This window comes from Capra hircus, chromosome 7, assembly GCF_001704415.2.
Source record: "Capra hircus breed San Clemente chromosome 7, ASM170441v1, whole genome shotgun sequence".
In the NCBI taxonomy this organism is placed as follows: Eukaryota; Metazoa; Chordata; class Mammalia; order Artiodactyla; family Bovidae; genus Capra; species Capra hircus.
In genome coordinates, this window is record NC_030814.1 from 44,701,540 (window position 1) to 44,727,699 (window position 26,160).

The 26,160-nt window shown below is 47.4% G+C and overlaps 1 protein-coding gene across 1 annotated transcript in view; it reads right to left on the reverse strand.

Annotated features, from left to right (window-relative positions):
- The window catches only part of GALNT10 (polypeptide N-acetylgalactosaminyltransferase 10), a 231,630-nt gene that overhangs the window by 35,817 nt on the left and 169,653 nt on the right, over positions 1–26,160 (reverse strand). The window contains exons 5-7 of the mRNA XM_018050128.1: positions 10,178–10,363; positions 5,369–5,552; positions 601–718 (exon numbers count right to left, since the gene is read on the reverse strand). Coding sequence (XP_017905617.1) covers positions 601–718; positions 5,369–5,552; positions 10,178–10,363 — 488 coding nt within the window. The remainder of the gene's footprint in view (positions 1–600; positions 719–5,368; positions 5,553–10,177; positions 10,364–26,160) is intronic.

Sequence of the window (26,160 nt, forward strand, 5' to 3'; positions counted from 1 at the left end):
CTGTGTCCCCAGGTTGGGTGCTAACCATTTTCTAGATATTATCTCATTTGATCTTCACAAAAGTTCTGTAAGGAAGGTAGTCTTATTATTCTCTTAGATGAGGAAAGGAAGCTCAGAGAGGTAATCTAACTTGCCCAAAGTCACACTGCCACTGAGTAGTGATGTTGGGACTGGAGCCCAGGCTTTTCTGACGCCACAGCTCAAGCTCCTAGCCCCTGGTTTCTGGAGAGCAAACTCCAGCAGGGAGAGGCACAAAGGGAAAACTTGAGACAGGTGGCCAGAAACCACTAAGCACAAGCTGGCCTCCGTGAGGCCGGGGGATCGTTCTCAGAGCAAAGCTTCCCACTAGCCTATGTGTCCTGCTCGACTGTCTCGCGCTCTCTTTCCCTCTGCTGGTGTGCTGGGCATCTCAATGGGAGACACACCATCTCTTCTGTGAAGTGAGGCCTGTCCTATTCCAACACTATCATCTAAGAAGGGATGATGCAAACATTGAGCAGATGGGCTGCAGAACCTGAGGCCTCCACAGTCTCCCCAGGCTCAGACACTGCTAGGCAGGCAACCTGCCAGGACCGGGGGTTTTTCCAGGGGCTGGCTTACCTTGAAGGAGATCTCGTACTGCTCCCCTCCCCAGATCTCCAAGCCTGGGTCATACCCGCCTAGCTCCCAGAACCACTTCCGATCCACGGCGAACAGTCCACCGGCCATCACGGGAGACCTGCGGGAAGAAGGAGGTGGTGTGAAGAGTGGACGTCCTGGCGGTGTGTATCCCGCTCTTGGATGCTGCTGTTTTCCCAGGGATGCCATTTCTCACTGCTCCATCAACATAGCCCTCGCGTCCAGCAGGGAATCCAAAGCTCTTCTGAGTGCAGCCCCTGGCTTTCTTCCTTCTTCATAAATGCTATGTTTTAACCAGTGGACCCCAGATTCCTTCACATGGTTAACCCCTAAGAATACTTGTGGAATGGAATCATAGGGTTTTCCCTCTGTGGGCCTTGTAGCTCCATCATATTTCTATATATCTCCATGTCTCTCTCTACCTCCAGTTCTCCCACTGGTTAAATGGTCTGGATTAGGTCTTTCTAAGCCTGTCTAGGCTATAGAATGCCTTAGAGAGATGAAAACACAGCTTCCTGGGGCTGACCCCAGACCTATACAACAATTTCTGGGGGATGGAGCTTAGGTTCTGTGTGTTTGGATGAGGTGATTTGATGATTCTTACTTTCCAAGCCCAGCATAGGCATGCTTTTCTGCTGAGAGTTTACAAAAGAAGCCACAGTCCTTGTTCTTACAGTTAAACTGGGATAAGATTCCTCTACTCATTCATTCACTCATTAGTTTATTTACTGAGTGCCAGCTGAGGAGCAGATGCTGGAAGAATCTGGAGGTAAATCAGGGTCAGGTTGAATCTGCAGGGGATGTCAGTGTAGCAGGGTGGTCACCTCAGGATGGGAGGGTGCAGAAGCCAGGCCTGGGTGTACCAAGGGCCTCTGGGAGGTGCAACCAGCACTACAGGAAAGGAGGGGGCCTCTGCCTACATATTTTGGGGGTGAGGAGAGAGGCTGGAGCAAGAGTCAAGGAAGAGTGCTCAGAGGGGTGGCATTTGAAGTGGGTATGGACAAAGTGGAGCTGGGGGAGAGAAAGGAGGAAAAACCATGAATCCAGGAACTGAGATGATCAGTCATGGGGTGTGACCTCCCCCAGTTCCCCTGGGAGGGGCCACCAGCATTTACTGCATGAAAACCTCTCTGAGTGGTTGTGCTCATGTCTGGCTCCAACTTCAAACCCTCAAAAAATAAAAAAAAAGAAAACTGGGTTTCCCAGGTGGCACAGTGGTAAAGAATCTGCCCGCCAATATAGGAGACATGGGTTCAATCCCTGGGTCAAGAAGATTCCCTGGAGAAGGAAATGGCAACCACTCCAGTATTCTTGTCTAGGAAATCCCATGGATGGAGGAGCCTGGCAGGCTACAGTCCATCGGCTCACAAAGAGTCAGACATGACTGAGCGACCTGGCATGCACGCACATAAAGAAAAACCATTCCAAGAGCAGCCTCCACAACCCTCCTGGCCTTGGGAACCGCATGCTCAGGGAAGTGGACTGATTAGGAAAGCACTGAAGTGCCCCACTCGCCTCGCCAGGCTTCCTGCAGCGGACGGGCCTGGACAGCACAGGAGGGGACCCTCAGGAGGGATTCCCCAGATCATTCTAGGGCTCGGATTTGCCCACTGCTGCACTGAACTAATTTATTACTAAAATGAATTTATACCTCACGTTGACCTCATGAGGCCCTGTTATCATTACCCCATTTTATGCACACAGAAACCAGAGTACTGACAGGTGACGTGCTCAAGGCTCCACAGCTACCAAGCAGCACCTCTGGGATCTGAGCTTCCAATCTGTGCTGAAGCCACACCCCATGTGGCTACAATACACTGCTTCCTCTTGGGAAGGAATAATCCAGAAGTAGGCGATGAGTGAATAGGACTTGGGATCAGAAACAAGGAAAACTCTCACTCCAACTTCAGCTCTCCCTAACCTGCGGCAGGATCTGGGACAGAGTATAACCCCACAACCCTGTGCTGCCCAGTATGGGGGCCACACGTGGCTACTGACACTCGAAGTGTGGCCAGTCTGAACTGGGAGGTGCTGGCAGTGTGAGATACACACTGGAGTTCCTGGACTTAATATGAAGAAAAAGAACAGAAAAGATCTCATTAATAGTTTCAAAGTGTTGGTCACAAGTTAAAATGAGAACATTTTAAACATACTGGGCTAAATAAAATGGAGTAGTAAAATGAATTTTATCTGCTTCTCCTTCCCTTTTTTAAATGTGGCTTTGAGGACACTGAGAAGCACATACGTGAGTTCACTTTTTCTCTCCAGGGCAGCACTGACTTAACCTCTCTGAGCCCGTTTCCCCATCTACACAAGGACATACAGCTACTCTCCCTAGCTCACACTGCTGCTATAGTTTTGAAAGTATTCAGTCCTGTAGGAAAGTAAGGTGTTATTAGTGTTAGCTTTCTTCTGTCTTATGAAGGTTGTGGGGTTTGGGTTTTTCTGGCTGGAGCTGTAATGCCTGGAGGGGCAGAGAGTGGTTTTGACTCAGCGCTTCATGGAAAATCAAACCTAAGACTGCACAAAAATATCATTTTGGGTGGATGCCAGCAGCAGGAGCCGTGGAAAAGGCAGGATATTAGCTGTAGGCATTTTGGATGCTCAAGGGCTTCGCCTCCAGAGGGAGGCCTCTTCTCCAGCCTGGTCTGTTTCAACAATATTCTCCAGCCTGGCCGTATTCAACAGTAATAATTACAACAGTCCTGAGCGTCCAGTGGGTGCCACTCACCTCATCAACACTATCTCCAGCTCTCACAAAGCCCTATTACTAGCCCTCTTTTCACAAGGAGAAATTTGAAATTCAGAAATGCTCTATACTCTGCTCAAGGGCGTGTAGTTTGTATGTGGATGAGCTGCCACCGAAGCCAGTGTCTTTCAAATATCATGACATGGCACTGTGCCTGTGGCGTGCCCACCTGCTGGGCACTGTAGGGAGGAGTGCAGAAAATGACCAGGATGTCTTTGTCGCCTACAGAAGAGAGACTTATGGAAGGAACTGGAGGGTACAAAGGATGGAGTGTCCCTTGGGAAGCATCTGGGCCAGTGGTGCTCAACTCTGTCCACGTGTCAGCATCACCTAGTAGCGGATGGCTGGATCCCCACCCAGAGACTCTGGTGTTACTGGACTCGGGACAGCCCGGGTGGTGGTGGTTCTTCTCCTTCTTCCTCTTTCTCGTCTTCTGCCTCCTCACACTTCTTTCTCCTCCTTTTTATAATTTGGATTTTTTAAAGATTTATTTTATTTTTGTCTTCAATGTTTCCCAGCATCCAGGAGTTCTCTAGAGCAGCCTCTGGGAGCTGGAAAGGGCATGGGAATGGGTCCCTTCCTGGAGCATCTCAAGGAAACGCGGCACAGCCGATACTGTGATTTAGTCCAGGAGGACCCTTTCAGACTTCTGACCACCAGAACTTGATGAGAATGAATCTGTGCTGTTTTGATGAACCAGTAAGCTGTGGTAAGTTATTACTGCAGTGATAATTAGAAAACTGATCAGGAAACTAACCCAGCAGGAAAGGCTGGACTTGGGCTTCATGCCCAGGCACCTTCCCACACCTCTGGCAGGAGAGCTAGAGGGGCTCATGTGACAGCTGGGATGGTGAGCTGACTGACTCCCTCAGTCAGAAAGACCCTTCTGGAGCTCGGGGGACCAGAGAGGGACTGGGCTCTGTTTCAGGCTTAGCCACTAGCACACGGTGTGCCCAGGGAAGCCCCTCCCTGCCCTGGGGCCCGAGTCTCCTCTTCTGCAAGGGCTTGGAGCCCATGACCTGTTGGTTCCCTCCAGTGCTCACATTCCAGGATGTGATGCGTCCAGTCCTGTGCTCCCAGTCTTCCACTGGAGGACAAACTGTTACCTCCCTGATACTTCCAAGAGGCTGTAACTGATGGATGGGAAAGTTGGCTTCAGAGGCAGCCAGACCTGCATGGCATTAAGCCTTTGCCCTTTCACAGCTGTGGGACCTGGACAGCCCTGGTGTCGCCATGTGGAAAACATGGATGATACTTTTTACTACACATGGCTGTTGGGGTTAAAAGGATCAGTGTGTAGTGTGCTCAGCACTGCACCTGGCACTGAGAAAATGTGCGGTAAATGGTGGTGACTTGTGGTGCTGGAGAAGACTCTCGAGAGTCCCTTGGACTGCAAGAGATCAAACCAGTCAACCCTAAAGGAAATCAACCCTGAACCTTCATTGGAAGGACAGATGCTGGAGCTGAAACTCCAATATTTTGGCCACCTGATGCGAAGAGTCAATTCATTGGAATAGACTCTGATGCTGGGAAAGATTGAGGGCAGAAGGAGAAGCGGGTGACAGAAGATAAGATGGTTGGATGGCATCACCGACTCAATAGATATGAGTCTGAACAAACTCCGGGAGATGGTGAATGACAGGGAAGCCTGGTATGCTGCAGTCCACGGGGTTGCAGAGAGTCAGACACAGCTTAGCGACTGAACACCACCAACACGGTGGTGACAATGACAATGACAGCGGGGATGATGATGATGACAACTGGGCGCTAGGCTTGCCACCCTGGCTGCCAGTCTTGGGGTAGGCAAAGAAGTGACCAGCTTGGTGGTCCATGAGCCAAAGCTCTGTGACAAACTGGGAGGGATTGTGCTTCTGGCTGGGGAGGTCTGCGCCACCTCCCTACACTGGACTTTTGGGGGAGGTGGCGATCCTGAGTTCTGTGTGCATTAGGAGGGGTCCCTGGGGTCAGCCACTGGGACTGGCCTGGGTAACTCATACTTACTCAAATGGGTCGCTGGGGTCAGCTTTCTGCAGTTCTGGAGGGATGGGGATCCGCTTATAGTACATCTCCCAGTCAAAGGCGCCCCGCATGGCATCCCCCGCCTGCGTCTCGTACCGGAAGTCATCGTGGTCAATCACATCGATCATTGGGCACACGATGGTCTTGCGGTTCCGAGCGATGCGGTCTGAAGAAGCCAAGAGATGCCTGTTAGGGAGGCCAGATGGGAAAGCAGCTACGTGCACGATCCTGCTCTGCAACTTGCTCACAGTTCTAACATGTTTCCTGGGTGATTTCTCTGAATACTTGAGTTTGACACTCCACGAGGAAGAAAGAGTGCAAGCTTTAGGTAAGATGGACCAGGGCTCCCAGCCCACCCTGCCATCCACGATGGGTTCTTGGGTCAGCAACATAAATAACATTCCGAGCCTCAGTGTGCTCCTCTGTGAAATGGGGAGAAGAGGCTCTGGTCGCAGGAGTACTGGATACAGTAACGTTTGAAGACATTTAGCACAGGTGCCCATAATGCTCAGCACTGTTACGGAAAGAGATTAATTTCTTTCTGGGAAGGACCCTGTTCTGGCCCTGCCAGGCTCCCCATTCTGATTCCTAACTTGACTTGTGGCCCAGCATCCAGGCACCCCAGCACTTACCCCTCATGGCAGACTGCCTGTCCCTGAAGCTCCCCAACACCTCCTGGCTGCCATCGGAGAACAAATGGTCCTTGCGAGAGAGGCCAGTTCACCTTTCCCAACAGTCAGAACTACTGATGAGTGAGAGAACTATCCCATGAGCTCCTCAGGGCAAGCAAGGCATGGTGGACCTCGGCCATGCAGGAATTCTGCCTGTAAGGTGATCCAAGGTGGCAAATGGGGGTCTTAACCTCAAAATGGCTCTAAGTCCCTTTCAAGCCAGAAAGATGCAGACTCTATAACACTGTTTGCCCTCTAGTGAGCCTTCTGCCAAGAAGCCCTGACTACAGCCAGTGACTGGGGCAGATGATCTGCTATGAGGCGCAAGTGGGCTGTGCTGGGCTGCCTTGCTGCTTAGGCCAGGGATCAAGTTCAAGGCTTGGAATGGGGAGTTTGGTAGGGCCAGGGTAGACTGGCAGCTGCCTAGGGCCCAGGCTTCATTCATTGAGTTATACAGTAGACTTTTCTTCCAGGAGGAAAAGTGGAAGTTTTGTCTTTTTCTAAACAGCAACACACAATCCATAGGTGGGTCATGAAATTGTATGTGTGTGTATTTGTAATGAAGAAAAAAGAACACTGAATCACTGAATATCAGGATGTATTCTAGGTGATGACGGAAAGCACAGTTTTGGAAATATTTCAGTCATATTGCATCAGTGCGTGCATTTGTGTAATGGACTGACAGATCCCCAGTGTATTTCTAACTGTGGCACACGGTCATAAAAGTGAAAAATGGTGCTTTTGACACTGTGTCCCCATGAACAGATCTGGAAGCAACAGTGTCAGAAGCACGCAGGGTATGTTTAAGTGTTCTCCCCCAACCTCCCAGGGCTGGCCTGCCCCAGGTCCACTGAATCAGGATCTCTTGGGATGGAGCTTGGATCTGCCCTGTGGAAGGCTCCCTAGGAATTTTTAAGGAAGCTGAAGAATCTTCCTGGGGAAAGATCTAGGGAAGGGCCCTTTCTCCCTAACAGGGCTTCCCTGATAGCTCAGTTGGTAAAGAATCCACCTGCAATGCAGGAGACCCCGGTTCAATTCCTGGGTCTGGAAGATCCAGTGGAGAAGGCAAAGGCTACCTACTCTAGTATTCTTGGGCTTCCCTTGTAGCTCAGCTGGTTAAGAATCTGCCTACAATGCAGGAGACCTGGGTTCAATCTCTGGGTTGGGAAGCTCCCCTGGAGAAAGGAAATGCTACCCCCTCTAGTATTCTGGCCGGCAGAATTCCATGGACTGCATAGCCCATGGGGTCGCAAAGAGTTGGATATGATTGAGTGACTCTCACTTCCCTTCCTAATTCTTCATGGCTGTGCGAGGGACCTCCCTTCCAGGGAGGATGTGGGTTGAGAAAACAAGGCTCTGCTGGATGCCGGCTCATTGTGGGAGGTGTGAGGTCAAGGCGGCGGCATCAGACAGGCAGCATTCCATGGTGCAGTCCTCACCTGGAGATAGGGTGCCCAGGTTCAAACCCTGGTTTTGCCACGTGTGAACAGTATAACCTTGGAAAAGGTTATCTGGTGCCTCTGAATCCCAGTTTCCTGGCTGACAGAATGGAGGAAGACAGCACCTACCATGTGGGGTCTCTGTGAAGACCAAGCAGGATGATGGCCAAGAGGCTTAGCCTAGCAGGTGACCTCCTCTGTGCCGACATCCTCTGTGCCCAGGATTGCTGAGAGCAGCTCAGAAGCAGGAGCCTCATTCTTTCTGCCCTTCAGTTTTCCTACTTGCTCTATGTGGATAATAATGCCTGGCCTGTCTCCTTTACCATATAACTGTCACCTTCAAACGCAGCTGTGGCCTAAAAAGATAAGGGACTTGCAGAGGCATGATGCTGCTGATGATGGTGATGACAGAAATGAAGAAAATGATGATCAAGTGTGGCTTTCCTTTGGGGAAGGGAGGGCTAAATCCTTCTCAGGCTCAGAAATGCCTACTCTCCAAAGACGGCAGAGTGAACAGTGCATGTTTATGGCTTCAGACACAAAAGCCAAGGTGGGCTATATCAGCTGTTCATATTAGCAGGGACAGACTTTTACAAATACACCACTGGTTCACATTTCTATTGGAAAAAGGAAAAAAAAAGGAAGAATATTTCTTCCATGTACGCCTGTAGATTATGAAAATTACCCCCATATATTTCCATAGAAACAGAGTTAAGGCTATTTAGACCACAAGCTCAGCATCATGCCTACCACTTCATTCTCTTTATGAGTCACTGAATGACCCACCAAATGGGATGTTCCTTCAAGACTATAAATTAGGGTATTTAGAATGAGTTTTTCTTCTTTTTTGTTCTCTTTCAGTCATGAGAGGCCGATCTAGACCTCTGGGTTTAATGAAATAAAGAGTTTTTCAGAAAAATCTGGGTTATGTCTTAACCCAGTAGGATCCTGGACCCTTGGGGCCATAAGCATATAATCTCATACCAAAGTTTCATGTTGATCTGTGTTAGGAAACAAATATACTGGGTTATCCCATTAATCTGTGTAGGATTTGCTTTCTGTCCTCAATTCTGAACGGGGGCCTAACTAGTGCTCCCTGAAGTGTAGTCCCTGGACCAGCAGCACTGGCATCACCCAGGGGATTGTCTGGAATGCAACTCCTCAGGCCCCACCCCGAACTCCCAAACCAACAACCCTGGAGCCGGGCCCAGCACTCTGTGTTTTACCAAATCTTGTAGGTGATTCTGATACATGCTCAAGCTTGCCCTAATCTTGAGTCCTCTTTGCTCTCTATGCTTTCTCTTATGGAGAACATATCCCTCTATTTTTTTTCTTTTCCTTGTCTAGGCTGTCACAGAGCACTGGGTTGAGCTCCCCGTGTCATACAGTAATCCCCACTGGCTGTCTGTGTTGCCTATGGGAGGGTGTAGGTGTCGAGGCTGCTCTCTGCATTCGTCCCGCCCTCTCCCTTGCCCACTGTGTCCACAAGTCTGTTGTGTATGTCTGCGTCTCCGCTGCTGCCCTGCAAATTAATTTTATTTATTTATTTGGCTGGTTTTAGTTGTTGCATGCAGGACTTGGCACACAGGATCTTTTAATTTCAGCATGTGGGATCTAGTTCCTTGACTTGGGCAGGGATCGAACCCGGGTCTCTTGCATTGGGAGTATAAAGGCCTTAGCCACTGAACCACCAGGGAAATCCCATACTCACCTATTTTTGAGGCTTTCACTTTTCTCTCTGGACTGACAGATGTTCCCCAATCTGTCTCTATCCCTGTTCCTCACCTGACCACCAGCCCCACTAGGGGATTTCCTCTTCAGCATCTACCTGTTAGCAGCAGCTCACTGCCTTCCTCAAAGCTCAGTACCCCTAGATTCAGACCTGGTTCTTCAACCAGCTATGAGGCACCTCACTGCCTGGCAGCCTGGCTTCAGGTCTCCCTCCTGCCCACAAAGTTGTATGAATGGACTCCTGGATCATGCTGCCCTCTGTCTGGACTCCTTCCCTGACAGCTGTCAGAAACTCCCCGAGGAGCAAATGAACTTAGGCAGACAGTGTGGAATCCTGAAAGAGGATACACTTTGGAGTCAGATAGATGGGGACTTTGACACTTTTTGCCCAAGGGAACTAGCGAGTCATTCATTATCTCAGAACTTCAGTCTCTTCTAATATAAAAAGGGGACACTTTTGACCTGGCGTGGTTTTGTGAGGCCTGGAGATAAAGCTTACAGCTTTCTTGGCTCATAGTAGCAACGCAATGAACAACCACTGTTCTGAGTTGATTTGATGATGTCCCTTACATCATCACATCAAGATGCCTACTGCTAAGATTTAGTTCTTAGCAGTAGGCAGTCTTGGCTTGCTTTCCAGTAACACCTGAAGTAACCTGGGAGAAGCAGTCATATCACTAACACTAACGTGCTTTATGACTCTGGGAAAGTCACTTCCCCTCTCAAAGTCCCAGCTTCCTCCTCTGTAAAATGAAGGGGCAGGACTGCATGGATTCGTAAGGTCACTTTGAGCACCCCTGAATATCTGACACCCTTGTGGCACCTGGCACAGTGCTGGGTGCATCTCAGGCAGGCAAGGGAAGCCCTGTAGGTGACTCCCTGCAGAAGGTGGGGCCGGTGGCCACTGGTGCACTCCAGGCCGCCTACTTCACCTTGCAAGCCTCCCTTACCGAGCAAGGGGGGGAGCCAGTTGACATTGGCTTCACAGTGTGAGTCCAAGAATGTGATGACATCCCCAGTTGCAGCTGAGGCTCCCAGCATTCGGGTCCTGATCAGTCCTTCCCGTTTCTTGGTTCGGAGAATCCTCACGCTGGGGAAAAGGGCCATGTAGTCTTCAAGTGGTTTCTTCAGGTGTTCTGCAAGACAGAGAGTAGAGATAAGATGGACAGGTGGGTAAGAACAATTGCTGAGTAATCGTTCTTGTGACCCCTTCTTTACAGTTTAGACAGATTTCTGGTACACTGTCTTATTGGTTCTCTCAGATGGGGCCAACAAGGGCAGGAAGCACCACCTGTGTACCGCAAAGGGGCGGGGCCTGAAGTTTAAAGAGGGTCAGTGTTAGTGCCAGACTTGCAACACAGAGAGAACTTCTGTATGACAGAGTTGGCAGCTGTGATTTATGTCTGGCTTGGACCAACTCCCTCATTTTTCTGGCAACAATACTTTGATTCTTTTTTGGGGGAAACTACCTTTTCCCTCCCATTCTCAGTCCTCCAGACTTGGGTGGGTTTGGCCTCATCTCCTAGTTCCCAGGGGGAGGAGCGTGTGGCTTGGGCCTGGCCAATCAGGGCATTCCATTCCCTTGGCCACAGTGACTGGTTCAGGGATGGACATGTGACCTGAGTTGGTCCAAACAATGAATCCTGAGAATTTTTTTTCAGAACTATTGAACAATGAGGCCTGTTCTTCTTACTAGAGTTACTAGGTTGGTTGGCTTTAAGTCTGGAGCTGCTCCTGACATCTTTAGCAAAATGAGGTGATGAGAGATGCTGGGAGGATCTGCTGAGACTGAAGTCAACAAGTAAAAAGACAGTGAAGAGATGAAGAGAGACGTTATCCTGATAACATTTTGATTCTCCAGATCGTCCTGTGCCTGAAGCAGATAGACTCTGAGTTGTTCTTATTACATATGACAACCAATTCCTCTTTTTGCTTATTCTAATGTAGGCTGGCTTCTGGCCCATGCCTGGAAAAGCTGTTATAAATAAATCTCAAAGACATTCTCTTTCTACTAAAAATGCCAGCTTTAACATGAGTGTCTCTTGATTTTAACCAGGGTTAGGCCCCTTTATGAAAACTAGTATGCTACAAAGAACCTATAGTTTATATCATATTTAATGGTAAAATATTGAATGCTTTGCTCTTGTGATCAGGAGAAAGGCTTTCCATTTTCTTTCTACTTTAGCACTATTCTAGAATTCCTAGTCAGTGCAATTGGTAAGACAAAGAAAAGGCATAAAGATTGGAAAGGCTATAGATGAAATGATTGCTTACACAGAAAATCTTCAGCAATCTACAAAAAAACTAGAACAGGTAAACTTAGAAAGATTTCAGGACATAGATCAGCATTTAAAAATCAACTGTATTTCTACAGGCTAGCAAATAAGAAAGCAATTTGAAAATTCAATTAAAATGGTAAAAATACCACTTACAATTTAACAAAGTAAGTACAAACTGTATACTCTGAAAACTACAAAACATTGTTGAAAGAAATGAACAATCAAAATAAATGGAAAGATAGTCAATGTTCATGGATCAGATGACCTAATGTTGTTAAGATGGCAATACCTCCTATGTTGATCTACAAATTCAATGTGATCAAAACCCACAGCTGGCTTCTTTGTAGAAACTGACAACTGACAAGCTGATACAACAATTTATGGAAATGCAAGGGATCAAGGAATCCAGCACAGCTAAGAATCTATTGATTACTTGAACATTCACAGCAACATTGTTCACAACAGCCAAATGGCAACAATAACCCAAATTTCCATTATTTCACAGATAGGTAAACAAAGATGGAATATATCCATATAACAAGAAATGAAGTGCTGATACATGCCACAACGTGCATGAACCTAGAAATCATTATATTAAGTAAAGGAGGCCAGACACAAAAGATCACATATTACAGCATTCCACTCGTACGAAATTCCAGATTAGGTAAATCCAGACCGGGAAAGCAGATCAGTGATTACCGTGAACTGGAGTGGAGGGGAATGAGGAGTGACTACTTAATAAGTATGGGGTTTCCTTTGGGGGGATGACAAAAATATTTTGAAACTAGATAAAGGTGATGGTTGCACAACATTACGAACATGCTAAATGCCAACGAATCATGTACTTTACCATGAATATTATATATTTTAACATGGTTAACCTTATGTCATGTGGATTTTACAGCAATTCTTTAAAATGGGCAAAGGATATGAATAGGTACTTCGCGAAAAAAGATACAGAAATGGCCAAACACATGAAAAGATGCTCAACATCATTAGTCACCAGGGAAATACAGATCAAAATCTTAATGAAATACTATTAATACTTCACATCCACTAGGATGGCTATGATGAAAAAGGAACATAATAACAAGTATTGATAAGGATGTAGAGAAATAAGAATTCTCATATACTGTCGATAGGAGTGTAATAAAATGGTGCAGCCACTTTGGAAAACGGTCTGGCAGTTCCTCAAACAATTGAACACAGTTACCATATAATCCAGCAATTCTACTTCTAGGTGTATTTCCAAGAGAAATGAAAACATATATTGGACCTCCCTGGTGGCCCGATGGTTAAGAATCTGCCTGCCAAGGCAGGGGCATGGATTTGACCCCTGGTCCAGGAAGATTTCATAAGCCATGGAGTAACTAAGCCCATGTGCCACAACTACTGAAGCCTGTGTGCCCTAGAGCCTGTGCTGCACTACAAGAGAAGCCACCGCAATGAGAAGCTCATGCACTGCAACTAGGGAGCAGATCCTGCTCACCGCAACTAGAGAAAGCCCCAGTGCTGCAACAAAGACCCAGTGCAGCCAAAAATAAATAAATAATTAAAACCAAAAAAAACCAAAACATATATATCCACACGAAAAGTTGTACACTAATGTTCATAGCAGCAACATTCATAATACCCCCAAAGTGAAAATCAAATCATCCAAATACACATCAACTAAAGAATAGATAAATCAAATGCAGTATATCCATTCAGGGAAAATACTATTCAGCAATAAGGAAGACTGAGCTACGGCAATGATATGAATGAGCCTTAAAAAAGAGTATGCTGGATCAAGAAAGTCAGACAATCTTGCTCTGAATTCACTCCACCAGGGCTTAGAGCTGGGCAGGTCCCCCTGATTTAGGGGATGTGGCCAGATCACCTGTGAGCTGACTGTAAATACAGTTGCCTGGATCCTCCTGGGAGACTGAAGGCAGCCATCAGGATCTTTGGTTTTACTTGACCCTCAGATAATTTTGATGCACAGCCAGCCTAGAGAGCACTGGAGTAGTTCAGTCTCCTTATTTTATAGACAGAAATTAAGTCCAGAGAGGGGAAGGTGCCACAGTTAACAGTAAAGCCAGGGCCCCTTAACTGCTTGATTCAAAACCCTCTGAGCCTTTGATTTTTCTAACCCTGTATAAAAATGAAGTTTTCACTGGGAAAGCAAATTATGATTTCTGAAGAAGCTTCACATATTTTATCTCCCTTGATTCATAAACTCGTACTCTGCATCAATGCTGTGAAAGTGCTGCACTCAGTATGCCAGCAAATTTGGAAAACTCAGCACTGGACTGGAAAAGGTCAGTTTTCATTCCAATCCCAAAGAAGCTCAGACTACTGCAAAATTGCACTCATCTCACACACTAGTAAAGTAATGCTCAAAATTCTCCAAGCCAGGCTTCAGCAGTATCTGAACCGTGAAATTCCAGATGTCCAAGCTGGTTTTAGAAAAGGCAGAGGAACCAGAGATCAAACTGCCAATATCTGCTGGATCATGGAAAAAGCAAGAGAGTTCCAGAAAAACATCGATTTCTGCTTTATTGACTATGCCAAAGCCTTTGACTGTGTGGATCACAATAAACTGTGGAAAATTCTGAAAAGAGATGGACATACTAGACCACCTGACCTGCCTCTTGAGAAATCTGTATGCAGGTCAGGAAGCGACAGTAAGAAGTGGACATGGAACAACAGACTGGGTCCAAATAGGAAAAGGAGTACATCAAGGCTGTATATTGTCACCCTGCTTATTTAACTTATATGCAGAGTACATCATGAGAAATGCTGGGCTGGAGGAAGCACAAGCTGGAATCAAGATTGCCGGGAGAAATATCAATAACCTCAGATATGCAGATGACACCACCTTTACGGCAGAAAGTGAAGAGGAACTAAAGAGCCTTTTGATGAAAGTGAAAGAGGAGAGTGAAAAAGTTGGCTTAAAGCTCAACATTCAGAAAACTAAGATCATGGCATCTGGTCCCATCACTTCATGGCAAATAGATGGGGAAACAGTGGAAATAGTGTCAGACTTTATTTTTGGGGGCTCCAAAATCACTGCAGATGGTGATTGCAGCCAGGAAATTAAAAGACGCTTACTCCTTGGAAGGAAAGTTATGTCCAACCTAGACAGCATATTCAAAAGCAGAGACATTACTTTGTGACTAAGGTCCGTCTAGTCAAGGCTATGGTTTTTCCAGTGGTCATATATGGATGTGAGAGTTAGACTATAAAGAAAGCTGAGCGCCGAAGAATTGATGCTTTTGAACTGTGCTGTTGGAGAAGACTCTTGAAAGTCCCTTGGACTGCAAGGAGATCCAACCAGTCCATCCTAAAGGAGATCAGTCCTGGGTGTTCATTGGAAGGACTGATGCTGAAGCTGAAACTCCAATACTTTGGCCACCTCATGCCAAGAGCTGACTCATTTGAAAGGACCTTGATGGTGGGAGGGATTGGGGGCAGGAGGAGAAGGGGACAACAGAGGATGAGATGGTTGGATGGCATCACTGACTCGATGGACATGGGTTTGGGTGGACTCCGGGACTTGGTGATGGACAGGGAGGCCTGGCATGCTGTGGTTCATGGGGTCGCAAAGAGTCGGACACGACTGAGTGACTGAACTGACTCTGCATCACAAGTCTCGCCATCTGACAGATGAGAAAACTGATCCTTGGAGAAGCTTAGAAACTTGCCCCAGGTCATACAGCCAGGACACTGCTGGGTTCGCCGTAGAAACAGGAGGCTTTCCCTCTCTCTAGCTGTGTTTTCCCCATCTCTCATCATCATATTACCGGCATGATTTTTGCCACTTCCACCTACCTTACAACAACGTCTTTAAGATTTTCATTTTTTAAATCAACTCACTTTTTTTCAAGCTAACAATTTTATTTAATTAATTTTATTTTAAAAGGAAACATTAAACACTATAAGTAGAAAATCGGTACCATTTGTGATAAAGAGCTAATGAATTAAAAAAGCCAAACTAATAAGGATAAAGTGATGTTACTAGATTTCAGCCAGATCTCGCCTCCCTTTTCGTAAAGAAAGGAGATAAGGGTAACCAGCCAAGACCTTCCATCGGAGGTAATCAGAGGAAATGAAAGAGAGATCTGAAAAGAGAAAATGTACTCTCCCCATGAATCAATGTTACTGAATGCAAAGTCTCAGAGCCACCTGAGATCATCTTAGGTCCTACTTAAAATCACTTTCGTGCTGGTGCACTTGGGGAAACACTGCTCCAGGCACTTGATTTAAGTCTTTAGAAACGTAAGGACTAGAGATGAGGGGTGTTTTGTGTTGTGTTGTCTGGCACCCTGCAAGTCGGAACAATTAAAAGATACACAGAGGAAAGATTAACTCCAGATACAACCCCAGGCTGCAAGGCTGAAAAACACTCCAGGTTGCCTCTCGCTTGCTCACAAAGATTAATATGGCTCCTCCTGCCCTTCCCCACTTCTCTTTGGAACAGTGGCTCTGTAGAGAGCAGAAATCAATTCGCCCTAATTGAGGGACTAAATCTTTCCAAAAGAGACTTTCTTGGGAAGCGAGACATGATAGCAAGAGGCACGATCACGCTCCAGATAGGCTGCTATTAGGGCAGGAACACTACCTTAAAAAAAAAAAAAAAATCCATAGTCGTTGTCTTGTGACTAGCGCTTCTTCTTGGCTAGGTTCAACTGGTCGGTCGTTAACATGAGGATGAGCTAATCTCCTACACCACACACCACTACTCCCATCAGAGGGAGATATATGGCCCCGTCCGGCTCTAATCATGAGGGCCCTGCTCCAGCAGAGACCCACCGCTAAATCACCCTGCACGCAGATGGCTGCAGTCATTACAGATGGACCAATTAAGGCCTTCTGACAGCTTGTGGCAAAGTTGGTGCAATTATTTAGGGGCAATTATGTTCCTCCTGTCCGTATTAGAAAGAACATTTACACAAAATCAGGACTGTTGCCTTATTTTACCATGCCATCTTCTTGGATGAGGACATCTCATAAAGTCATAGAATTTTCAAGCTGGAAGGGACTTTAGATGAGGATGATGATAGTTATGATGATAACAATTACAGGGGACAATTACTGAGGCTCTGCTCACACATGGACCTCTCTCTATATATAATCTCCGTTGCTTACAACACCACTACAAATGGGGGTACTATGGTCCTGTCTTGTATGAAAAGACACTGTGAGTCTCAGAATGGGTGGTGTGACCTACCCAAAGAACACAGTTTATAAATGATGAAGCCAAGGTCTAAAGCCCATATCTGACAGTAAGAGAGCTGGCTCTTCCAGCCACATCAAAGCCTGTCTCTACCTCCAGTCTGTTAGCTCCTCTGTTCTACCCAGAGAGGAACAGCTAGGGCAAATTAAATGCCTTGCCCAGAGTCATATAGTGAGTCTTCCCCCTCAGGCTCCCTCTAGCTTCATAAACCCTAGGGCAAGGACTGCAAACAGGCGTCACGGAAATGCCTATACTCATAGGTTTGTAATGGGTAGCTAAAGCAGTGTTAAGAAAGACTCTGAGGCCAGATCATGGCTAGTGTGACAATGCCAGGGCTGAGAGATGTCTGGCCTGAAGCAGCAAGGCAGCAGCCGCCCTGTGCCACAGAAGTGCCGTGCCCATTCCAGGGGCTGCTCTGATTGTAAAGCAAAACAGAATTGCGTTTGCCCTTATTATCAATCCTAAAGGAAATCAACCCTGAATATTCATTGGAAGGATGGATGCTGAAGCTGAAGCTTCAGTACTTTGGCTACCTGACGTGGAGAGCCAACCTACTGGAAAAGACCCTGATGCTGGGAAAGACTGAAGGCAGGAGAAGGGGATGACAGAGGATGAGATGGTTGGATGGTATTACCAACTCAATGGACATGAATTTGAGCAAACTCTGGGAGATGGTGAAGGACAGGGAAGCCTGGCGTGCTGCCGTCCATGGGCTCGCAAAGAGTTGGACACGACTGAGTGACTGAACAACAATTCCTAATATAAGGATAAGTCAGAGCTATCCAACAAGGGGTGAGGTTGATCCTGAAGGTGAGCCCCCATCAACAGGTGTTTGCAGAGCATGGAACAGAGTGCTCACAAGTGGGTTCTGTGGGCTCTGCCCATACCTCTTCAGTATTTTGTTCTCTCCCTGCCTGCCTCCCACCTGCCAGCACCTGATGCTGCCTGGGGGTCTATATCCACATGGTGGACCGCAGCCAAGGACCACGGTGTGTGTGGACAACCACCCCAGCCCCCTCGCCCCTCAGGTGGGATAACTCTGAGCATGCGCTCTGTGTAGGCTCCCTGTGGTTGCCAGTCCTGGTGCCCATCTCAGGCGCCCTTCCTGGCTGCCTCCCCTTTCCTCTTCTCACTTCCCCACTCTCTTGCTGGTGTTTCCTGAAAGCCTCTCTCAAATTAACCACTTGTACTCACAGCCCATCTCATGATCTGCTTCAGGAAACCCAAACCAAGACAGAGTCCAAGTGGCAGGTATGAGCTAGAACAGGGTTCCACAAACCCCAGTACCAGTCCATGGCTTGCTAGGAACCGGGCCACACAGCGGGAGGTTAAGTAGCAGGTGCGTAAGCTAAGCTTCATCTGTATTTACAGCTAGTCCCCCTCGTTTGCATTACTGCCTGAGCTCGGCCTCCTGTCAGATCAGTGGGAGTGGCATTAGATTCTCATAGGAGCTCAGATCCTCCTGTGAACCTCACATGCAAGGGATCGAGGTTGAGTGTTCCTTATGAGAATCATCTCCAAACCATCACCCCGCCACTCTGATCCTGGTCTGTGGAAAAACTGTCTTCCACAAAACTGGTCCCTGGTGCCAAAAAGTTTGGGGACCACTCCGCTGAATTAGAAGATTTGCAATGCTGATGGTGTGATCCCTTGAAGGTGATGACTTTGGATCAGCAACACAATGATCTTTGGGACCATTATTTCTGTAACTAATGATCCCCACATGTTTAGTATGCACCTTGCCAGGCACCAACCCAAGCACCCTGCATGTATTTACTCATGGAATCTTCACAAACATTCCACAAGGCAGGTCATGGCTAGTATCCCTGTTTTACTGATGAGGACTCATGGGTGCTGAGAGGTTTAGTAACTTTGCCCAGGTATACACAGTAAGTGGCAGGTCTCAGATTTTAACCTGGGCAATCTGGTTCAAGAGTCTGTATGTAGGCTTCCTTGTTGAACTTTTTAAAAAATTAAGTACCATTTCAAACATATTTTAAAAAGTAGAATAGAAAAATGAAGCCCCAAGGACCCATCACTCAGCTTCTGGAACTTCTAGCCTCTCTTGCTTCATCCCCACCCATCCTCTGGATGATACTGGTGCTGATGGAGTCTGTGCTTATAACCATTGTGCTCTTAGAGGAGGAAAGGTAGCAGTTGTGTGGAGGAGTGGTTAACAGAGAAGGATATTACAGCTTCCTCTGGACTAGCTGTCCCTTTCCTAGGAACACACCCAGTGAGTTATCTCAGTGCTGGGCACACAGTATTTTCTCACAAAATGCAGGCTGGTCATCTCACCGGGCTCCCCAAAGCCATCACAAAGGCAGCATGGCAGGGCAGGTATCATCAATTCTGGCAACTGGAGAAGAAACCAAGGCTCAGGAAAGCGGAGGCTTGCCTGACATCTCTCAGTGGCTGAGGCCTGAGTGATGATCAGAACCCAGAGCTTGTGCCCCCTCTGTCCTCCCTGAGTATCCCACCTGGAAACACACATATTTCCCTGGGAACAGGAGTCCTCCTGGCTCCTGTGTTGAATGGAGCCTCTCCCTCCTGTCTGCTCTGAAGGGCACTTATGATTCTGAGGATGGTTCTATCTGGCAAGCTGTGCATGAGAAGTTGCTGAGTGCTGACCCCCAAAAGATATGCTGGAGTCCTAAACCCTAGTAACCTACGAATATGACCTGATAGTATCTTTGCAGATGTAATTAAGTTGAGATGAGGTCGTATAGGTTTACGGCAGGCCCTCATCCAATGGCTGGTATCCTTTACAAGAAGGAAATTGGGGCACACAAGGAGAAGGCCACAGGGTCGCAGAGGCACAGGCTGGAGCGATGCACCTATTTGCCGAGAAACACCAAGGGTTGCTGGCAACACGGGATCTAGGGAGAGGCGAGGAGGGGTCCTCTGTGAGAGCCTGCCGAGAGAGCGTGCCCCACTGATACCGTAAGCTCAGACTTCTAGCCTCCAGGACTGTCAGAGATTAAGCGTGTGCTGTTTAAAGCTGCCTGGTCTGTGGTGCCTTGTTGCTACAGCCTGAGGACATGGAGACAGAAGGCTGAGGTCTCACACACTGGCATCGAAACAGGGACACACAGCAAGGACATGGCTGCAATCCAGGCAACTGCTGTCCCTTGTCTGGACCGCTGTGGTCCGTGGCCAACTGAAGGAGCCACGACTGCTGTCCCCCTGTCTGGCTTTAGTCTACATGCAGCAGTCATGTGGCCTCTTGGAAAAGAGGTAGATGGCACCTTGGCACCCTTGCACTCTTGCTTAAAATCCTTCCACGGCTCCCCCTGGCTCTGGGGAGAAGGTTCCAATCCTTCCCAAGGATGACAGGCTGTGTGTGGCTGATCCTGCCCCCTCTCTAGCCTCACCCTCCCCTTCCTTTGTCACAGCCCCCAAATGTCACCTTCTTTTGGCGTCCAAAGACCCCCTGATGACCCTTTCTGCCTGAGTGTCTATGTCCAAACCAGTCCCTCTGCTTGGATTGCTGACGTCCAAGCCTCTTCACATGTCCCCCTCGTTAACTCCTGTTCATCCTTCAGATTTTGGGTCACACCTCCTCACTAAAGCCCCTCCTGACCTCCTCCTGCTGCTGCTGCTAAGTCACTTCAGTTGTGTCCAACTGTGTGACCCCAGAGACGACAGCCCACCAGGCTCCCCCATCCCTGGGATTCTCCAGGCAAGAACACTGGAGTGGGTTGCCATTTCTTTCTCCAATGCATGAAACTGAAAAGTGAAAGTGAAGTCGCTCAGTCGAGTCGAACTCTTCACGATCCCATGGACTGCAGCCTTCCAGGCTCCTCCGTCCATGGGATTTTCCAGGCAAGAGTACTGGAGTGGGGTGCCATTGCCTTCTCCATCTTGACCTCCTAGACAAGAGCAGATCCTGAGGGCAGATGGGCCCAGAGCCCTGAACCTTGCTCTTCCCGCTGCTGAGCTCAGGTCATGGTTCCCTCCCTGTGCACTGACTGACTCTGCCTCCCTCCACTCAAGGTGGCAGAGGAGCAAGCTCTGCTCACCAGTGTGGCCTTCGTGCCTGGGGTGAGGCCAGAGGCATCTGCAAATCCCTGCTGAATCCACACGCTTTCCTCCTCCATCATTTGATTTGATTTGATTTGATCTGATTTGATTTCCCTGTGAAGGAAGCAGGTCACGGTTCATCATCCTCATTTCAAGATGAGGTTAGTCAAGTTTAGAAGATGTCTCTGGTCCAAGGTTACACAGCCTGCCATGTACGTGGTGAAGACGGGACTCAAATCCAGTTTTAGTTTGTTCAGGAATCTTTGCTGTACTCCTGTGTGTAATCAAATTAATTCCCAAGTAGAATCCAGAGCTTCAATCTCTGGTGCTATCACGTCTTGCAGAGACTCCTGAGCGGACCAAAGATAAAGGAGCTCGGCGTGTCCCCGGTGCTGGCAGGACGCCGAGCCTGTGGCACAGGGCCCTGTGGGTGGGGCCCCAAAGGAGGAGGAGAAGATGGAAGAGAGGGGGTACGAGGAGGAAGAGGAAGGGGACAGGGCAAGTACGGAGCACGTCACACATCAGACAGACCCGTGTGTCACTGCTGGTTCTCCGGCCTCGGCGGAGCTGTCAATAGTGCAGAGCCCACGGCGAGAGAGGCTGCCTTCCCTACACTTGGCCTGGCTTCTGGGGCTTCAAGGTGTTCTGGGTCTTGTCACATCTCAGCTCTGCTGGGCTTCTGGCTATTCAAGTGTCATAGCTCATCTGTTTTCAGGATGGGTTTATTCACTTTTAAGTCTTCGACACTGTATTTTAAGGCACTGCTAATCCATCTGGAATAGGGAAGGGCTCCCGGCAGGCAAAACCATCTCCCTGTGTTTTGTTTTGACACTCAGGTGCTGCTAGCCAAAGGCCAATTGTTACCGTGAGTTAGGGCCTCATCTTTATCACCGCTGTCACTGCCATGGGTTCTGCTCGGTGCTTACTGTGTGCCTAGGCCCAGTGTTAAGTGCTGTTACCTATACAGACCGTCTCATTTCATTCTTACAACAACTCTGTAAGGTAGGCCCTGTGAGCTACAGAAGGGGAAGCAGGCTCAGAAAAGTTCTGGGCCAGTCTATGTCCAGACACTAGTAGATAACAGCCAGGTGTTTCTAATCCAAAAGCTGGCATTATTAACCATATGAAGCGATGCTACCCTGCCAAGTCCCTGGTCTCTCCGTTCTGCCAGGTGGGTGGTAATGGTGGTTGTTCAGTTGCTCAGTCGTGTCTGACTCTTTGCAACCTCACAGACTGCAGCATGCCAGGCTTCCCTGTCCTTCACCATCTCCTAGAGTTTGCTCAAACTTATATCTATTGAGTCGGTGATGCCATCCAACCATCTCATCCTCTGTTGCCCTCTTCTCCTCCTGCCCTCAATCTTTCCCAGAATCAGGGTCTTTTCCAATGAGTCGGCTCTTCACATCAGGTGGCCAGAGTATTGGAGCTTCAGCTTCAGCATCTCTCCTTCCAATGAATATTCAGGGTTGATTTCCTTCAGGACTGAGTGGTTTGATACCACTTCCCAATTCCACAGCCTCCATCCTATCATCTACCCCCAGGCTTTCACTTACTTGGAAAACTTTCAGACAAATAAATATAAACAGCAAGAAAATTAAAAAGAGAGGTCAGGAAGGAAAGCTATGTTTGCACCAGGATAGGTTTTTGTAGGGGAAATGTATAGGCATTGAAGCATCGTTTATTGTTTGTAAAAGGAAAGCAGATGAGCCCTTCAGGAGAGACATACTTTTTTTTCTGGCCCAGAGTCCTTGGAGGAAGTTCAGAGAGTGGCAGAGCTGAAAGGGGCCTCCAAATTCAGCTAGAAGGCCTTTTTCATTCTCCTTTGACACAGGTCTTTTATAACACATTCTAAGGCATAACAGTTACTTTTGATGTGTGTTTTTGAAAAAACAAAAACAATCATTTCTTTCTTTTCCCCTTCCTCCTCTGCTTCTTGATAATAGCTTTATTGAGATAAAATTCACATACCATACAATTCACACATTTAAAAATCTTACAATTTGCTCACCCAGCCATTCCTGCACAGCTAAAAGTAGTGAAGCAACCCTCCCTTAGTCCAGACCTTTCTTCCAGAGAGAATTCAATTCAGTTTACTTGTTTATTTACTGGCTGCATGGCATAGCATGCAGGATCTCAGTTTCCTGACCAGGGATCGAACTCATACTCCCTGCAGTGGGGGCATAAAGTCTTAACCACTGGACTGACAGGGAAGTCCCTAGCTCAGTTTAATCAAGAAAGCATTTACTGTATTCCTGCTGTGTGTCAGGAACTCTGCCAGACACATTCCTTTCTGCTGATCCAACAGGGTGATTCTCAAAAGTGTGATCCCCAGACGGCTGCAGCAACATCTGGAAGCTTATTTGAAGTGCCAATTCTTAGACCTCACTCCAGACCAACTGAATCAGATGGGTGGGGCCTGTTGATTTGGAATTTAACAAGCTCTCCAAGTGATTCCGATACATGTAAACATTTGAGACAATTATCTAACTTAACGCAGATGGTGACCCCAGGGAAATAAACCTAGGTGATTGTGACCATACAGTTACCCGCTGTGTCTGTGGTTTCGGCATCTGGGGATGGATCCATCCATGGATTGAAAATACTCAGAAAAAAAAAAAAAAATCCAGAAAGTTCTGAAAAGCAAAACTTGAATTTGTTGTGTGCTGGCAACTATTTACATAGCATTACCCTGTAAAGGAGATCAGCCCTGGGTGTTCTTTGAAAGGAATGATGCTAAAGCTGAAACTCCATTACTTCGGCCACCTCATGCAAAGAGTTGACTCATTGGAAAAGACCCTGATGCTGGGAGGGATTGGAGGCAGGAGGAGAAGGGGACGACAGAGGATGAGATTGTTGGATGGCATCACTGCCTCGATGGATGTGAATTTGAGTGAACTTCAGGAGATGGTGATTTCATGACTCTCCAATGAGTCTAACAAAGTGTGGAAAACCCTGGCTCTGGGCACAGTCTGGAATCTACAGTGTTAGAAGATGCACCACTTGACCTGAGGTCCTTGGCCATGGCCCCTGACCCCTGAGGCTAGTGCTCTTTGTAAAAGACCCCACTGTTGTTATTGTTATTACACTTCTAAGAATGTATAAAAATGTACTGAGGGTCTAGTTCTATAAGCAGGACAGTTACTGCATAGCTTACTTCAGTAGGTCATGACTAGAATTCCTGTGTGTTGATTTGAGACCTCTGGAACACCACATGGCTGGACAAAGTCATTGCTCCCAAATGGCTAACTTCTTCTACCAAAAACTTCACAGAGCACATTTTAGGTGTCTTTCCTCTCACCCTAAGAGCTGCTAGGCAGATGCATACATGGGGCTTTTGCATTCTATGGGCCTACTGCCTCAAGCAGCTAAAAAGATCAAGGACACAGGAGACTTGTGGGAACTGGGCCCAGACTATCAAAAGCCAACATGGTGCCGACACTGGGCTGATTCACCTTCTGATTCAGGGGTTTCAATGGAGAAGGCAATGGCAGTACTCTTGCCTGGAAAATCCCATGGGCGGAGGAGCCTGGAAGGCTGCAGTCCATGTGGTTGCTGAGGGTTGGACATGACTGAGCGACTTCACTTTCACTTTTCAGTTTCATGCATTGGAGAAGGAAATGGCAACCCACTCCAGTGTTCTTGCCTGGAGAATCCCAGGGATGGGGGAGCCTGGTGCGCTGCCGTCTATGGGGTCACACAGAGTTGGACACGACTAAGTGACTTAGCAGCAGCAGCAGTAGCAACCCTCTCCTACTCAGCGTCCCTTTATGTGACAGTTGTTCTGTATGCCCCCCTTTAATATCCTAAAATAAAATTCATAAATAACACAATGTGCTTAACACTTAAATGGGGAAAATTCTGTATGATCCCCCAACTGTGATACAGAGAAGAAATAATAAAGTAACATGTGTTTCAATATGTAAATATCTGGAATGGCTACAAGAAGACAGTGAAGTAGCCAAGTGCTTGCAGTTCCAAGTGTCATTTACTGAACACATATCGGTTCACCTTACAGACCAGGGCAGGTCTGTGGGCTGGCAACTTAGGTACCACAAGCTGCACTGTTATTGATTTGATTTCCTGTAACATTGGATAACTTCTGATGAAGTTCCAATCCCCAGAAGCAAATCTTCCCCTGACATACATATATTCTGGAAAAGTCAGCACCACGGCATACCTGGGGAGGGGATAGAGTTCACTTTGGGGAGGCATGTGTGTAAGCTATAAGTGTCAGTGTGCAAGAGAGGTAGAGAAGTTGGGTGAAAGGTGCACGGGCATGTTCCAGTAACACAATACATTTCTGGGCAGAACCTTTGGGAGGAGGAAAAGGCAATCAGTGAGCCTGGGCGTTGTGTGGTGGGAAGAGTGAGAGCAAAGCATCCCAGTGGTGTGGACCAGAGGCTGTGGGAGAAGAGGGATATCGAATGAGAGCTGTGCACTTTCCAGGTGGCTCAGTGGGAAAGGATCTGCCCGCAGTGCAGGAGACCTGTGTTCGATCCCTGGGTCAGGAAGATCCCCTGGAGAAGGAAATGGCAACCCCACTCTAGTATTCTTGCCTGGGAAATCCCATAGACGGAGGAGCTGGCTGGCTACAGTCCATGGGGTTGCAAAAGTGTTTGACACGACTTAACAACTAAACAACACAATGACAAGAGTTGTATGTGGGTGGCTATGGCATCTGTGATGTAAATCTCCCTCCTCTGCCTCGTCCATCAAGTGTTCAGTAAAACCCAAAGCCCTTCCTAATATTTTTGCACACATGGATACTTCCAGGGGGCTCTCAATTCAGAGTGGAAACAGAGTGAGCCCCTGAGCAGAAGCCAGAGCCCTGGGGCAGCAGACTCAGGCTTCCACCTGCCAGGCGCCAGGCACTGTCCTAAGTACTTGGCTGGCTTCATCCCACACGCATTCTTGACAGCCACCCTATGAGGGTTAATCCTATCTGAAAGATATGGAAACTGAGACTCAAGAAGGGTCTGTCACTGCCCATGATCACACAGCTAGTGTTGTGAATTCCAGCCTTAATCTGTCTCTTTCTACTATTCCTTGCAATCAGTGGCCTCTTGGTCTGGTGGCTTAATTTGTTAGGTTTATAGGCAAAGCTCATTTTATTGCACTTTGCTGTACTGAGCTTCAAAGATATTGAAGGTTTGTTGGCAACTCTATGCCAAGCAAGTCTATCTACCATTTTTCCAACATTTTTTCACCTCGTGTCTCTGTGTTACTATTTGGTAATTCTTACAATATTTCAAACTTTTTCACTTTCCATCTTTGTAATGGAGATCTATGATTGGTGATCTTTGCTGTTACTAATATGACCCACAAGACTCAGATGATGGTTAGCATTTTTTAGTAACAAAGTATTTTTTAAATTAAGGTATATACTGTTTTCTTTAGACATACTGCTATTTCA